The sequence below is a fragment of the Polypterus senegalus genome, chromosome 1 (genome assembly GCF_016835505.1).
Source record: "Polypterus senegalus isolate Bchr_013 chromosome 1, ASM1683550v1, whole genome shotgun sequence".
Taxonomy (NCBI): Eukaryota; Metazoa; Chordata; class Cladistia; order Polypteriformes; family Polypteridae; genus Polypterus; species Polypterus senegalus.
This window is the reverse complement of record NC_053154.1, coordinates 337,121,931-337,137,602: the sequence shown is the minus strand read 5'-3', so window position 1 is coordinate 337,137,602 and position 15,672 is coordinate 337,121,931. Positions and strand designations below refer to the sequence as shown.

The following is a 15,672-nucleotide window of genomic DNA, read 5'->3' as shown; positions in this document are numbered from 1 at the left end:
ATCAATTCCAATACAGAAACTATAGGAAGTTGCGCAAATGCGCATGCGCGAGTGAACGAATCACTCCCGCGAGACGACTCGTTCTTCCCGAGTCACATTAAAGATTCATTCAAAATGAACGAATCGTTCAAGAACGACCCATCACTATCCTCTACCCCTGAATTTTGACAAAAGTCAACGTCAGCCCTGAAAGAGTTAAACCCTTTTTTTCCAGGTGTTCATTAGGCTCTGAAGTTTTCTTGAATTCTTTTTGCTGCCACTTCAGTGTCTGCCATCACTCCAGTATTTCTGATGCCATGACTTTTTTTTTTTATTTTATTAATTTTATTGGAATCCATACAAAGCAATCAAGTTTTTACAAAAAGAAAAATTAAGTTAAGCACAGATCGATCCCCACCCTTGAGAGAGAGAGCAAGCTAAACGGCGTAAAATTTAAGGCTTGTAAACATAACTAAATTAATAAATTCTCTGTGCTTTATGAACTTATTTTAAAATATTACTGATTAGATCCTGCCATGTTTTGAAAAAAGTCTGTACGGATCCTTTAACTGAGTATTTGATTTTTTCCAATTTCAAATAGTATAACACATCAGATTCCCACTGACTTAAAAGAGGAGAGTTTGGGTTCTTCCAGTTTATCAGTGTAGTGAATGGAATCACAATTTGTTTGTCCTTCTTCACTTTAAGCCCCTCTGGCAGAACACCAAACACAGCTGTTAATGGGTTAGGAGGGATTGTGAGTCCAAGGCCGTCTGAGAGGTAATTAAACATTTTTGTCCAGAATGATGTTAATTTGGAGCAGGCCCAGAACGTGTGACCCAGTGAGGCTGGGACTTGGTTGCAACGTTCGAAGGTTGGATCTCACCCTGGAAACATTTTGGAGAGTTTTAGTCGAGACAGATGTGCTCGATATATAATTTTGAGTTGTATAATTGTATGCTTTGCGCATATGGAGCTCGAGTGAATTCTCTGCATTGCTACTTTCCACTCCTTTTCTGATATATTAATTGAGAGATCTTTTTCCCAGTGTCCTCTTGGATCTTTGAAAGGGAGGGATTGTAAAATGATTTTATATATTGTAGAGATGGGAGTTTAAGTCCTTAAGATTGAGCAATATTTTTTCCAGCATGGATGAGGGTGCAAGATGAGGAAATTCTGGAAGGTTCTGTTTAACAAAGTTCCTGATTTGAAGATAGTGAAAGAAATGTGTAGCTGGAATGTTAAATTTGGAATGTAATTGTTCATAGGATGCAAAGACGTTGTCTATATAAAGATCTCTAAGCAAGTTCATTCCAGATTTTCCTGTATCTTCAATACTCATGCACATGCAGATGATCGAGGTCAAATCAACACAGCTACGTAGCTTTCCTTCAACCAAAGAGAGTCGAACTAAAACATAAGAATGAATTTTGTCGCAGTTTACAGCCCATTACCGTCCTCTACCCCTGAATTTTGACAAAAGTCAACCTCAGCCCTGAAAGTGTTAAACCCTTTTTTCCAGGTGTTCATTAGGCTCTGAAGTTTTCTTGAATTCTTTTTGCTGCCACTTCAGTGTCTGCCATCACTCCAGTATTTCTGATGCCATGACTTGTGTTTTTGACCAGCAAGTCTCCACCCGTCATAAAGCATCCATTTGTGGAAACCTTTTATTTTATTCATTTTATTTTCGATTTTCCAAGAAAATAAATTGGGAAAGTAACTGAGGTCAGCACGACCAAATGAGCGACTTTCATGGCCTAAATCAAGCAGTAGCCTTGCAGCTTCAATCTTGAATTAATCTTTTAGGCCTGACTAAAAAGTTTCAGATGAGCATTGCTGGCACAAGCTCTGTTGCATCCGTCATGTTGTATTATTCTAGACATTTAAACTCCACACCCGCACTACTGTTTTGAATAATGGAAACATGCTTTGAGGTGTGGTGTCAAATTGCAGTTTAGTTAGCATTTATTTCATCTGCCTGTGCTCCAGACTGGGGATTGTGTGATCAAATTAAATTCATAGCTAGTTGTTAATAACCATTTTATGACGCAGGTGGTGTGGTGTAGTGGTTAAGGCTTTGGACTTGAAGTTGTGGGTTCACTCTGTGACCCTGAGCAAGTCGCTTGACCTGCCTGTGCTCCGATTGAAAAACCAAAAGAAATGTAACTAATTGTATCAGAAATGCTGCAAATCAAATAAGTAAATGTAAATTAATTTGCACAAGTTTTTGCGATTTAGGAAATTTCTTCTCTTTTGTAGCTAATGATCTTCTTCCAAATTTTGTCTTTTCAGCTTTTAGTCTTCTAGGTAATGATTTGATTAGGGGTAGATGCATAACAGAATGCTGCAGTGTATTATGGGAAGGATATGACATTTTGAGCTACCGGGAACAGTAAGCCCCTGTCACTACTGAGCTCAGACAGTTAAATGTGGGAATAGTTGAGACTTGATGCCAGGCAATGATCCATGTCAGTGAAAAGCATGACTTGTCAGAGAAAGCAACCATATTGTTAATAGATGACATTGGTTGCAGTCAAGGAAAGAAAATGTTTGCTTTCTGTCCCAACGAAAAACTCAGTCGTTTTGATGGTTTGATAACAATCCATATAGAAGGTGGGATTAAAAAATTGACATGGATTGATTTAGACCACAATCCAATTAATATCCCATTATAGTGTGATGTTTGTGGCGGACATTGCGATCTGTAGTGAGAGTAGGGAGCAGGTTGGGGAAACTCTAGAGAGGTGGAGATCTTCTCTAGAGAGGAGAGGAATGAAGGTCAGTAGGACCACCAGGACAGAATACATGTGTGTGAATGAGAGGGAGGTCAGTGGAATGGTGAGGATGCTGGGAGTAGAGTTGGCAAAGGTGGTTGAGTTTAAATACTTGGGATCAACAGTACAGAGTAATGGGAATTGTGGAAGAGAAGAAGAGAGTGCAGGCAGGGTGGAATGGGTGGAGAAGAGTGTCAGGAGTGATTTGTGACAGACATCGGCAAAAGTGAAAGGGAAGGGTTATGGAACCTTGGTTTGCGAGTAACTTGGTTTCCGAGTGTTTTGCAAGACAAGCTAAATTTTTTTATAAATTTTGACTTGATAAACGAGCGATGTCTTGCAATACGAGTAGTATGGATACACTTTGTCTGCTGAGCGTCATGTGATTACAACTGATGGTTCTTCTCTCTCTCGTGTGTCTCTCTCTCTCTCTCGCTCGCGCGCGTCTCTCTCTCCCTCTCTCTCCTTATCTCGCACACTCATGCGCATGTCTCCCTCTCCTTATCTTGCTCGACCGCTCATGCCTCTCACTCTCTCTCTGTCCTTATCTCGCACACTCATGCGCATGTCTCCCTCTCCTTATCTTGCTCGATCGCTCACGCGCGCGTCTCTCTCTCTTTCTCTCTTCTCTTGAGGGCAATCGTCTCCTATTCTCCGTCTGCATGTCCACGATTATTTTTGGATACACTTATACGGCGAACTGCTACTGCGCTGGGAGACTGCGATTGCTTTGGGACGCTCTTCCACGTGTCGTCCCGTTGGGTGGAATCCCACAAGAGTTTAGAAACTCACTTACACCAGCCATGATTCTTTTTAAAGGTAAAGTGCAGGTTAATTTGTTTTATGTATTTTTTACTTTATATTTTGTATTAATCATTTTTATATGAATAGTTTTGGATTGTGGAACGAATCATCTGAGTTTCCATTATTTCTTATGTGGAAATTCACTTTAATATACGAGTGCTTTAGAATGCGAGCACGATTCCAGAACGAATTATGCTCGCAAGCCGAGGTTCCACTGTATTATTATTATTAGTAGTAGTAGTTAGCTGGTGAAATGGAGAGAGACAGATAGCCAGTTACAGACAGTGGATGATTAGGGAGCCAGAATGACCAGGCCATGGATACACCCTACATTTTTTTTATGAAGGATATCCAGGGATCTTTTTTGACCACATAGACTCGGGAACCCAGTTTTATATCTCATCTGAAGGACAGCGCCGTATTCATACCACAAGTTAAGCGCCCCCTGCTGGCCTTACAAACACCTCATCCAGCAACAACCCAGGCTTTTTCTAGATGGTCTCCCATCCAAGTACTGGCCAGGCCAGAATATGCTTATCTTTAGGTGGATGACCTCTTCTGAAGTGCATGTGGTATGGCTGCTTTTGCCCAGAAGGGACTGGGCGGTCTCTTGGTCTGGAATCCCTGCAGATTTTATTTTTTTTCTCCAGCCTCTGGAGTTTTTTTTGTTTTTGTTTTTTCTGTCCACCCTGGCCATCGGACCTTACTTATTCTATGTTAATTAATGTTGACTTATTTTTATTTTTTATTGTGTCTTCTATTTTTCTATTCTTCATTTTGTAAAGCACTTTTTTTTGTATGAAAATGTGCTATATAAATAAATGTTGTTGTTGTTGTTGCTTTATTGGGAAAGCAATTCTGTATGCATTGCTCTGTAATCAGCGCTAATGTGTACTCTATATATTTTACACTAAAACCTCCTCTCCATCATCATCCAAAGCAGCCAGCAATTTTACCTTGAGTCTTAACAGAGATTTTAAATCTCCATTGGAATGCCGTTCATAAATTCTGTGTTTAAGACATCTGAACTACAGTTGGTCACAGATTGTCCACAATCAACAGCTAACAACAAGATTGATGCCATTTTCACATCACTTTAATTGGAATCTGGCTACTGTGTAAGCTATTGAGCCACCACGAGCCTATTTGGGCTCAGTTTTAAACTTCATGTTATTGTAAAGTGCTGTTAAAAAGCATCTGTTTCATGGAGTCTACTAACTCATTTACTGTAACTGGATGAAGTGGTGGCTCTGTGGCTAAGCTTCTGCACTGGTATCAAGAATGTTGCCAGTTCAAGTGCCATTACTGCCAGAGGGGGTCCTTCAGCAAGGCCCTTAAATTGAAAGTTGCTCCAGGCGGTGCTGCACAATGGCTGACTTTGAGTTCTGACCTCCGAAACGCCATTTGAAAAGATAATTAAGTCTTTTAATTAAATTTATCAAAATAAAAAATAAAAATCAATGTAAAAAAATGTAATAAGTGGTTCTTTGATGAAATAACAAAAACAAAAGTAAAAATGCTCCAACATTCAAATCTATAATATTATGCCATGCATTTAATTTTCTGTTTTTCTTTTTAATTCACAGATTTTAGGAGGCTTGATGTTGGCTTTTGGTTTGTGGATCCTTCTGGATAACCAGAGTTTCATTGTTGTTCTTCGTAAGTAACAAAGCTTTAACTCCTTGTCTGATTTTTATTCCATGCTGTTTTTTAATTGAACATATTAACTAAAAAACCTATAGCTGAAGCTATAGCTTTATTAAAATTTTGCAGTAAACTATTTCTGCCATTAAAGTGGATATTTTACAGTGAATTAAAGAAAACATGTTAACTTGTTAAAAGCAACAGCATTGTGAGCAACAGCAAATTTTTGTGCATTGTAGATTGATTGAAGTTGTATTTCATTTTTTTGTCTTGCATTAAAAAAATTAAAGGTAAATTGTGAAACTCTGACATATGGAGCTGTGATATTTTTGTGACTGGTCTAAGAGACCTCAGCTCTGCTTTCAGTTTGTGTGATAGGAGTAAGTTTTCATTTGCCATAAAATAAATTTTTTCAGGTTATCCTCTTAGTATGGCGTACCACAAGCTCGACTCCACTCAATTGAACGTCGGTTAAGCGCGCACTTCGCTTAGCTGCACGTGACTTGCATGGTTCCTGTTTGTATAAAGTCAAGTAATCGGGCAATAACAGGATAAATGCACAATCCGCTTTCTCTCCAGCCAGATTCACTCCGGTTAACTGCACGGTCTCTTCACATCCACTAGTCAAACAACGATATTGATTGGCACGCTCAAATGACGTAATCAATGTGTGATGATGTAAGTAGCCCGGCTCATGTGACTGGCTGAAGGCAGATCATTGAGGTGCAGTTGTCCAATCCTGCTACTGTACTGATGCCTAATAGTTCACAGTGCAGTTAATAGGTGTACACTGTAGTCAGTTGAGCAGGGTGTTCTTACGTACACATAAGTGTCGTCTCAGAACTGCCAAACTCACTAAATAAAAGTCTGTTAGCAACGAGTTACAGTACAGATTAGCCTTACAACTCAACCGTGGTAAGTTAGCTGTCATGATTTTTTTCGTCGTCCCATGCGCAAAAAACGTCTCTGGCTAAACGTCTTAAACAGACTTGACAACAAGGAGAGTCAGGTCTCTGTTGCAAAACATTACGGCGTTCATCCTAGCCAGATTTTTTGGATTTACAAGAATAAGGAATCGATATTGCAAGACTTGCAGAACAACGGCAATCCGGCAGAAAACGAAAAAGAATAGGGAAGGCAGAAGACGTACAGGTACAGTACATGTATATCTGAACAGTTAATGTGTGTGTAGGTATTGTACATGTATCCACTCTATTCTTCACCGTTGTCTGTTTTAATGAATGTTTTATTGTGTTTGACTAGATTACTAAGTGGGGTAACTGAATGGTCAACTTTCAGGACTAACATATTGTACTCCTATTAAGCGAATCGCACATGGCGATCTCGTCCGCAGTGCCGAGTCGACTGTACACTTGACCTTGTCTTATCTGATCTAGTAATACAAAGTTTTAATTTGAAGTACAATCTAGTAATATTACAATTACTAGACTGTAATGTAACTTTCTCGGAGGGTAGTTTGCAGTTCCTCTCCATTATGCTTTTAGGATTGTTCTTTTAAACTTAACACAGTATATTAATTTTATCCTGTTCTTAAATATTATGGGTAATATTCTACATATTTTAGCTAATAGATATGTATTTTTCCATCTGAATACACATATAACTGCCCGGGGGCCCCATGCTAATCCATGTATGTTGTGACTTGCTGAGTGGTTTTGTAGGTAGGGGGGTCCCAGTGCATGCTTTTCCCGGGGGGCCTATAATGCTGTTAAGATGGCCCTGGTTTACTGTGTATGTGTATAAAGTTGATTGAACAATAAATGTTAGTTAAAAGAGTAAGCAAAGGATTTTTATGACGTGATAATTAAGACCAAAGAATGAGCTCAGTAGTGGTAATAATAAATGTGTTCCATGGTAACTTACCAAAACATGTTGTGCAATAGGCCAAATGGTTACAAAAATACTACAGACGTGGACAAATGTGTTGGTCCCCTTGCAGCTTAAATGCTTCTTGAAAACTGATGAAATGAAAGTCATTTGTTTCCCCTGTTTATCTGCATGCCTTTGATATGTCACTTAATGAAGCAAAGGTAGTGTGGCTAGAGATCAGGTGTTGCTTTTTCTACAAAGATATTCGAAAATGGCTTGGACACATTTGTTGGGACCCCTAGAAATGGATCTGGGCACTTTTTCAAGCTAGCTGTTTCCTTGAATTCATATCACACATGTATTTCCAGTCATTCAGCCGATTTAAAAGGAGAAAAGTCATCACTCTGCTGTTTGACATCATTGTGTGTCCCATCAGGGTAAGCAAAGGAGAGGTGATGTCTGAGGAGATCAGAAAGAAAATGATAAGACAAGCATGTGAAAGGCAAAGGCTGCAAGACCATCTCCAAGCAGCCCGATGTTCGTGTGATAGCAGTTGCAAATATTATTAAGGAGTTGAAGGTCCGTAGGACTGCAGCCAACCTTCCTAGACATGGCTGCAAGAGGAAAATCGACACTAGAAAGGCAGGAGGACAGCAAGAATGGTGGATAAAAAGCCAAGGTTGACTTCCAAAGAGATAAAAGCTGACCTCTAAGATCAAGGTACACCATTAATTTTTTTTTTTTTTTACTTGCATTTGGCATAATGGAAGAAGATCCAGAAGGACTCCACTGATTAAAGAAAAACATAAACCCAGACTGGAATTTGCTAAAACACATATTGTCAAGCCACAGTGCTTCTGGGAAAATGTCCCTTGGACAGATGTGACACAACTGGGGCTATATGGTAAGTAACATCAGCTCTATGTCTGCAGACAAACAAATTAAGCGTTTGAAGAACAGTACACCAGACCATCTGTGAAGTATGGAGGAGGCTCTGTTATGTTTTGGGGCTGCTTTGCTGTGTCTGGCATGGCATGCCTTGAGTCTGTTGAGGGAACGCTGAAATCTCAAGACCATCGAGACATTCTGGAGTTAAGCGTACTGCCCAGTGTCTTTGTCGCAGGATAAGGAGCCAAAACACACAGCTAAAAGCACCCAAGAATGGCTAATAACAAAACATCGGACTACTCTGAAGTGACCTTCTAGGAACTCTGATTTGAATCCTATGAAACAGTGGAATCAACTGAAACATGCCATGTGGAGAAGCTTGGCCCAGCTGGAACAGTTTGCTCAGGAAGAGTGGGGCAAACGACCAGTGGACAGGAGCAGAAGTCTCATGGAGAGCTCCAGGAATCATTTGTGTGCATTGATGGCCACCAAAGGTCGTGCAACCAAATACTAAGTGACGGGTCCCATCATTTTCGTCTATGCCAATTTCGTTTGTGTTATTATTGGAAATATTCTGTTCAGTCAAAACTCAAAAGCAAAGTATGTTTTTTTTACAAATATGGAGTTAACAATGATGGGTGGCAATTACGTTGGTCAGTTTCAAGTTATTTCAGAGGCAATTGTAGATTTCTCTTTTTCGTGGAGGGGTACCAACACATTTCTCCATGTCTGTACTTGTGCAGTAGAGAGAAATAATTACAAGTTACAAATCGTCAATGAAGGATTTCTCAATGAGCAAGTTAATGGGGAGAGACAAAAAAGGATTATAATTAGCTAAGAAAATTTTGCAACTTGAACAAGAAGGTTTTATTGTGGTTTCCCCTCCCATCAACAAACCCCTATACTTTTTTTGGTAACAAGGTTAAAGTGTAGCTTTGCAAACTGCAGTAAACAAAAAATACTCTACTTTTTAAAGTCATAGCATAACAGTGATTATAACATCTTAAATTTTTTAACAAACTAGGGGGCTCTGCCCCCTGTTCACTTCACTCACCCACCTCTGGGTTTGGTTTACCGGATATACAATTTAAAGAGATTGTTATTATAATGGGAATTGTTACATACACATCATTTTCACTTTTACTGTAAAACTTTTGTAAAAACAATACTTGTCCTTTATTTCTGGCCCTTGGCATGGTTAAATCAATTTCTCACAGGATGTATAACGCTACTTGTGTTGTGAGGGTTTGGCTGAACGCATACTAAGGAGATGCCATCGGATCAGCTGCTGTCTTTCTTCTCCTTCTGCTGGCGAGCTGCGTGTTCTGTTTGTCGCGCTGCATGCCGATCATTTAAAAGCTTGTACGGCAGCTGTCCTTTTGCCACTTCGTGTCTCTGCCACTCACGTTGTGTGTGTGTGTGTGTATATACTGTATATATATATATATATATATATATATATATATATATATATATATATATATATATACATACTCAGCAAAAAAAGAAACGTCCTCTGACTTTTAACTGTTTTACTTTCAGTAAACTTAATGTGTAAATATTTGTATGAACGCTAAAAGAGTCAACACCATAAGACATAAAATAATAAAATGTTTCACAATGTGTCCCTGAATGAAGGGAGGCTCAAAATCAAAAGTACCAGTCAGTATGTGGTGTGGCCACCAGCTGCTTGAAGTACTGCAGTGCATCTCCTCCTCATGGACTGGACCAGATTTGTCAGTTCTTACTGTGAGATGTTACCCCACTGTTCCACCAAGGCACCTGCAAGTTTCTGGACATTTCTGGGGGGAATGGCCCTAGCCATCGATCCAAATCGATCCCGCTCCAGGGTACAAGCCTCGGTGTAACGCTCATTCCTTCGACGATAAACACGAATCCGTCCATCACCCCTGGTGAGACAAAACCGTGACTCATCAGTGAAGAGCACTTTTTGCCACTCCTGTCTGGTCCAGCGAAGGTGGGTTTGTGCCCATAGGCGGCGTTGTTGCTGGTGATGTCTGGTAAGGACCTGCCTTACAACAGGCCTACAAGCCCTCAGTCCAGCCTCTCTCAGCCTATTGCGGACAGTCTGAGCACTGATGGGAGGGATTGTGTGTTCCTGGTGTGACTCGGGCAGTTGTTGTGGCCATCCTGTACCTGTCACGCAGGTGTGATATTCGGATGTACCGATCCTGTGCAGGTATTGTTACACGTGGTCTTCCACTGCGAGGATGATCAGCTGTCCTTCCTGTCTCCCTGTCTCACAGTGCGGACATGGCAATTTATTGCCCTAGCCACATCAGCAGTCCTCATGCCTCCCTGCAGCATGCCTAATGCACGTTCACGCAGATGAGCAGGGACCCTGGGCATCTTTCTTTGGGTGTTTCTCACAGTCGGTAGACAAGTCTCTTTAGTGTCCTGCGTTTTTAGAACTGTGACCTTAAATGCCTACTTTCTATAAGCTGTTAAGGTCTTAATGACCATTCCACAGGTGCATGTTAATTAATTGATTAGGGTTAATTGAACATGCATGGAAAACATTGTTTAAACCCTTTACAATGAAGATCTGTAAAGTTATTTGGATTTTTAAAACATTATTGTTGAAATACACAGTCCTGAAAAAGGGACGTTTCTTTTTTTGCTGAATATATATATATATATATATACAGTATGTGTGTGTGTATATACAGTGATGTGAAAAACTATTTGCCCCCTTCCTGATTTCTTATTCTTTTGCATGTTTGTCACACAAAATGTTTCTGATCATCAAACACATTTAACCATTAGTCAAATATAACACAAGTAAACACAAAATGCAGTTTTTAAATGATGGCTTTTATTTTTTAGGGAGAAAAAAAATCCAAACCTACATGGCCCTGTGTGAAAAAGTAATTGCCCCCTTGTTCAAAAATCACCTACCTGTGGTGTATCACACCTGAGTTCAATTTCCTGATTACTGCCCCACCTGTTTCAATCAAGAAATCACTTCAATAGGAGCTGCCTGACACAGAGAAGTAGACCAAAAGCACCTCAAAAGCTAGACATCATGCCAAGATCCAAAGAAATTCAGGAACAAATGAGAACAGAAGTCATTGAGATCTATCAGTCTGGTAAAGGTTATAAAGCCATTTCTAAAGCTTTGGGACTCCAGTGAACCACAGTGAGAGCCATTATCCAGAAATTGCAAAAACATGGAACAGTGGTGAACCTTCCCAGGAGTGGCCGGCCGACCAAAATTACCCCAAGAGCGCAGAGACGACTCATCCGAGAGGTCACAAAAGACCCCAGGACAACGTCTAAAGAACTGCAGGCCTCACTTGCCTCAATTAAGGTCAGTGTTCACGACTCCACCATAAGAAAGAGACTGGGCAAAAACGGCCTGCATGGCAGATTTCCAAGACGCAAACCACTGTTAAGCAAAAAGAACATTAGGGCTCGTCTCAATTTTGCTAAGAAACATCTCCATGATTGCCAAGACTTTTGGGAAAATACCTTGTGGACTGATGAGACAAAAGTTGAACTTTTTGGAAGGCAAATGTCTTGTTACATCTGGCGTAAAAGGAACACAGCATTTCTGAAAAAGAACATCATACCAACAGTAAAATATGGTGGTGGTAGTGTGATGGTCTGGGGTTGTTTTGCTGCTTCAGGACCTGGAAGGCTTGCTGTGATAGATGGAACCATGAATTCTACTGTCTACCAAAAAATCCTGAAGGAGAATGTCCGGCCATCTGTTCGTCAACTCAAGCTGAAGCGATCTTGGGTGCTGCAACAGGACAATGACCCAAAACACAGCAGCAAATCCACCTCTGAATGGCTGAAGAAAAACAAAATAAAGACTTCAGTGGCCTAGTCAAAGTCCTGACCTGAATCCAATTGAGGTGCTATGGCATGACCTTAAAAAGGCAGTTCATGCTAGAAAACCATCAAATAAAGCTGAATTACAACAATTCTGCAAAGATGAGTGGGCCAGAATTCCTCCAGAGCGCTGTAAAAGACTCATTGCAAGTTATCGCAAACACTTGATTGCAGTTATTGCTGCCAAGAGTGGCCCAACCAGTTATTAGGTTCAGGGGGCAATTACTTTTTCACACAGGGCCATGTAGGTTTGGATTTTTTCTCCTAAATAATAAAAACCATCATTTAAAAACTGCATTTTGTGTTTACTTGTGTTATATTTGACTAATGGTTAAATGAGTCTGATGATCAGAAACATTTTGTGTGACAAACATGCAAAAGAATAAGAAATCAGGAAGGGGGCAAATACTTTTTCACACCACTGTATACTGTGTATGTGTATATATATATATATATGTATGTATGTATGTATGTATGTATGTATGTATGTATGTGTGTGTGTATATACTGTATATATATATATGTGTATGTATATGTACTGTATGTATATCTATACTAATAAAAGGCAAAGCCCTCACTGACTCACTCACTGACTCACTCACTGACTCATCACTAATTCTCCAACTTCCCGTGTGGGTGGAAGGCTGAAATTTGGCAGGTTCATTCCTTACAGCTTCCTTACAAAAGTTGGGCAGGTTTTATATCGAAATTCTACGCGTAATGGTCATAACTGGAAGCATTTTTTCTTCATTTACTGTAATGGAGATGAGCTTCAACGCCGTGAGGGCGGAGTTTCGTGACATCATCACGCCTCCCACGTAATCACGCAGTACATAGAAAACCAGGAAGAGCTCAAAAAAGCGCTTAAGAAAACATGCATTATATAATTGAGAAGGCAGCGAAACAATAAGAAGCGAGCGAGTGACATATACAACCATATTCATGAGTTCTGCTACTTGAAACAAAGCACGATGTAAACCTACACTTTAAATTAAGTTCATAGACAGGCTGCCGCTGGCGTTTTTAATTTAGTGCCTGCCCATATAAGGCCGTCCGTCAGCGGCAATCCAATAGCAAACTGCCTCGGATAAATATTCACGGGTGAAGGACTGTGCTTATGGAGAGGAAGATGAGATGGTCAGGGTGGTGTTTGACACAAACTCATCGAAACTGCGAGAGAAAGTTTTAAGTGCCAGGACTAAGGTAACATTAAATACAGCCACGGACATAGCACGAGATGGCACCAGCACAGCTGGGAACCTTCGATACATGTACACCGAGCGGCTCACGTGAACTGGCGAGTGCAGAGATAAAAGGCAACAGTTCCAAAGAGCTGAACAAAACCGAATTACACAATTGAAAAGGCAGCAAAAATATGAAGCGTCTGATAAGCATATTCATAAATCCAGCTACTGCGAAACAAAGCACACGGTGGAAAAAGTCAATGTCCCGCTAAAGGAAGACAGTGTAAAAAAAACCCGTGCATGCAGTGTGTCAGGTCTCCGATAAAGAAGAGGACGAGCTGTTTATTGATGCAGTAAGAAACGAATCGATGAATGAAACCTGTCATCTTTACAACGATTGACAAACACGGAATGTAACTTGAACACAACACATCCTACAAATACGAGCCTGATTGAAAGAAATAATGATAATCAAATCCTTGATGACAGCAACACTCAGTAACACTCACAAAACAAATACTGTATATTGACAGTCATGTTACGTTATTTTTAAAATGTTCCCTTTTCTTTTCTACCTTTTTAACACACTACTTCTCCGCTGCGATACGCGGGTATATATATATATGTATATATATATATCCTAGGGCGGCACGGTGGCGCAGTGGTAGCGCTGCTGCCTCGCAGTTAGGAGACCGGGTTCGCTTCCCAGGTCCTCCCTGCGTGGAGTTTGCATGTTCTCCCCGTGTCTGCGTGGGTTTCCTCCGGCGCTCGGTTTCCTCCCACACTCCAAAGACATGCAGGTTAGGTGGATTGGCGATTCTAAATTGGCCCTAGTGTGTGCTTGGTGTGTGGGTGTGTTTGTGTGTGTCCTGCGGTGGGTTGGCACCCTGCCCAGGATTGGTTCCTGCCTTGTGCCCTGTGTTGGCTGGGATTGGCTCCAGCAGACCCCCGTGACCCTGTATTCGGATTCAACGGGTTAGAAAATGGATGGATGGATATATATCCTGCTCTACATACTCGAATAATGGATACTTTATTCGCCATCAATGATTGTTTTGGTAAAGCCATACTCAGTTTATTCATTAGATGAACGGTAAAAAAGTAAGAGCGAGGGGAGGATGACTCATTGAGGCATGCAGGCTGTAGTCTTGCGTCAACTCTATCTGAATTGCGATCACATTTGAAAAAATATATCTTTTCAAGTTCTATTTAGTCCATATGTGTCAAACTCAAGGGCGCGGGCCACATCCGCCCGCGTAATTATATCCGCCCGAGATCATTTTATATACTGTATTATTGTTATTAAAGCCCGGGTATATGAAGCGCTGGTAACACAATAAACTACAGATCCCATAATGCAGTGCTTCAGCTGCCTTGCATCATGGTAACCTGAATGCAATGCAGAAGATACAGAAAACAGCATAATTAAATAAGAATCTGACACTTCAGCGGACGTTTTACCCCGTGCACAATCACAAAGTGGTTTCAAGTGAAGCTGCTTTTATGGGAGACACAAATACACCAGTTCACCTTGCCCCACTTTCCCTGTTACCAAGTACTGTTAAACCAAGTCGTCACTACGGTGTTCCCAAATACGCACTTTGCTGATTAACTGAGCGCACTGCGCACTGAGTTTGCACGGCGCTTTGGTGACTTTGATGAACAAAAAAAGTCCGTCTACATACGGCTCGAACCTTGTGCATGTTTGGTAGCACATATCTGTGTGAGAAGCTCTTCTCAGTGATAAAGACTAACAAAACAGCACACAGGAGTCGCCTCACTGATGAGCACCTGCAATCCATCCTGAGAATCTCCACAACACAGAACCTCACAGCAAACAGAAACGAACCTGTGGCCAAAAAGATGCCAGGCGTCCAGCTCTAAAATGACATATGAGCAAAGACAACTGAATGATTTGATTTGTTATTGCACGTAAGAGCGGGAGTCAACCGTTTTAACAAACAGCGTATTGCACTGATACGAAATAGCTGTGTCTGTATATATGTAGATATGTATGTATATGCATATATATGTTTATATATGTGTGTGTGTATATATGTGTATATATATATATATATATATATATATATATATACTGTATATATATGTATTTCTGTGTATATATGTGTGTGTATGTATGTATATGTGTGTATATATGTGTGTGTATATATGTGTATATGTATAGATATGTATATATATATATGTTTATGTGTGTGTGTGTAAATATATATATATATGACAACAACACTCATCACTCAAAACAGTGACAAAACAATTACATTGACAATCAGGTTACGTTATTTTCAAAATGTTTCCTTTTCTTTTCATTGCTTCTTTAACACACTACTTCTCCGCTCTGGCTGGTATTTTGCTAGTATATATATATATATATATATATATATATATATATATATATATATATAGGTGTATGTGTACATGCATGTTTTTGTTGCTTTTAGGATTTTATTATCAGTACAGTGTTCTTGGGTGTTTAGAAAGGTGCCTTGAAATAACATGTATTATTATTTTATTTGCCTTTTTTATTGCTTCTGTACATTGCCTAGTTCAGGGGTTCTCAAAGTCGATCCTGAGTGCCCTCTGTGGCGTCAGGTTTTTGTTCCAATCAGATTCGTAATCAGTGACAATTAATTAGCTGTTATTTTTTTTTTCTCTTATCTTATTCTACATTAAGAATGCACCGCAGCATGATT

General features: G+C 40.1%; 1 protein-coding gene across 1 annotated transcript in view; it reads left to right on the top strand.

The window, feature by feature from the left end:
* Positions 1 to 15,672, top strand: part of cd82b (CD82 molecule b) — a 174,627-nt gene that overhangs the window by 89,652 nt on the left and 69,303 nt on the right. The window contains exon 3 of the mRNA XM_039739070.1: positions 5,144 to 5,216. Within this exon, the coding sequence (XP_039595004.1) occupies positions 5,144 to 5,216 (73 nt within the window). The remainder of the gene's footprint in view (positions 1 to 5,143; positions 5,217 to 15,672) is intronic.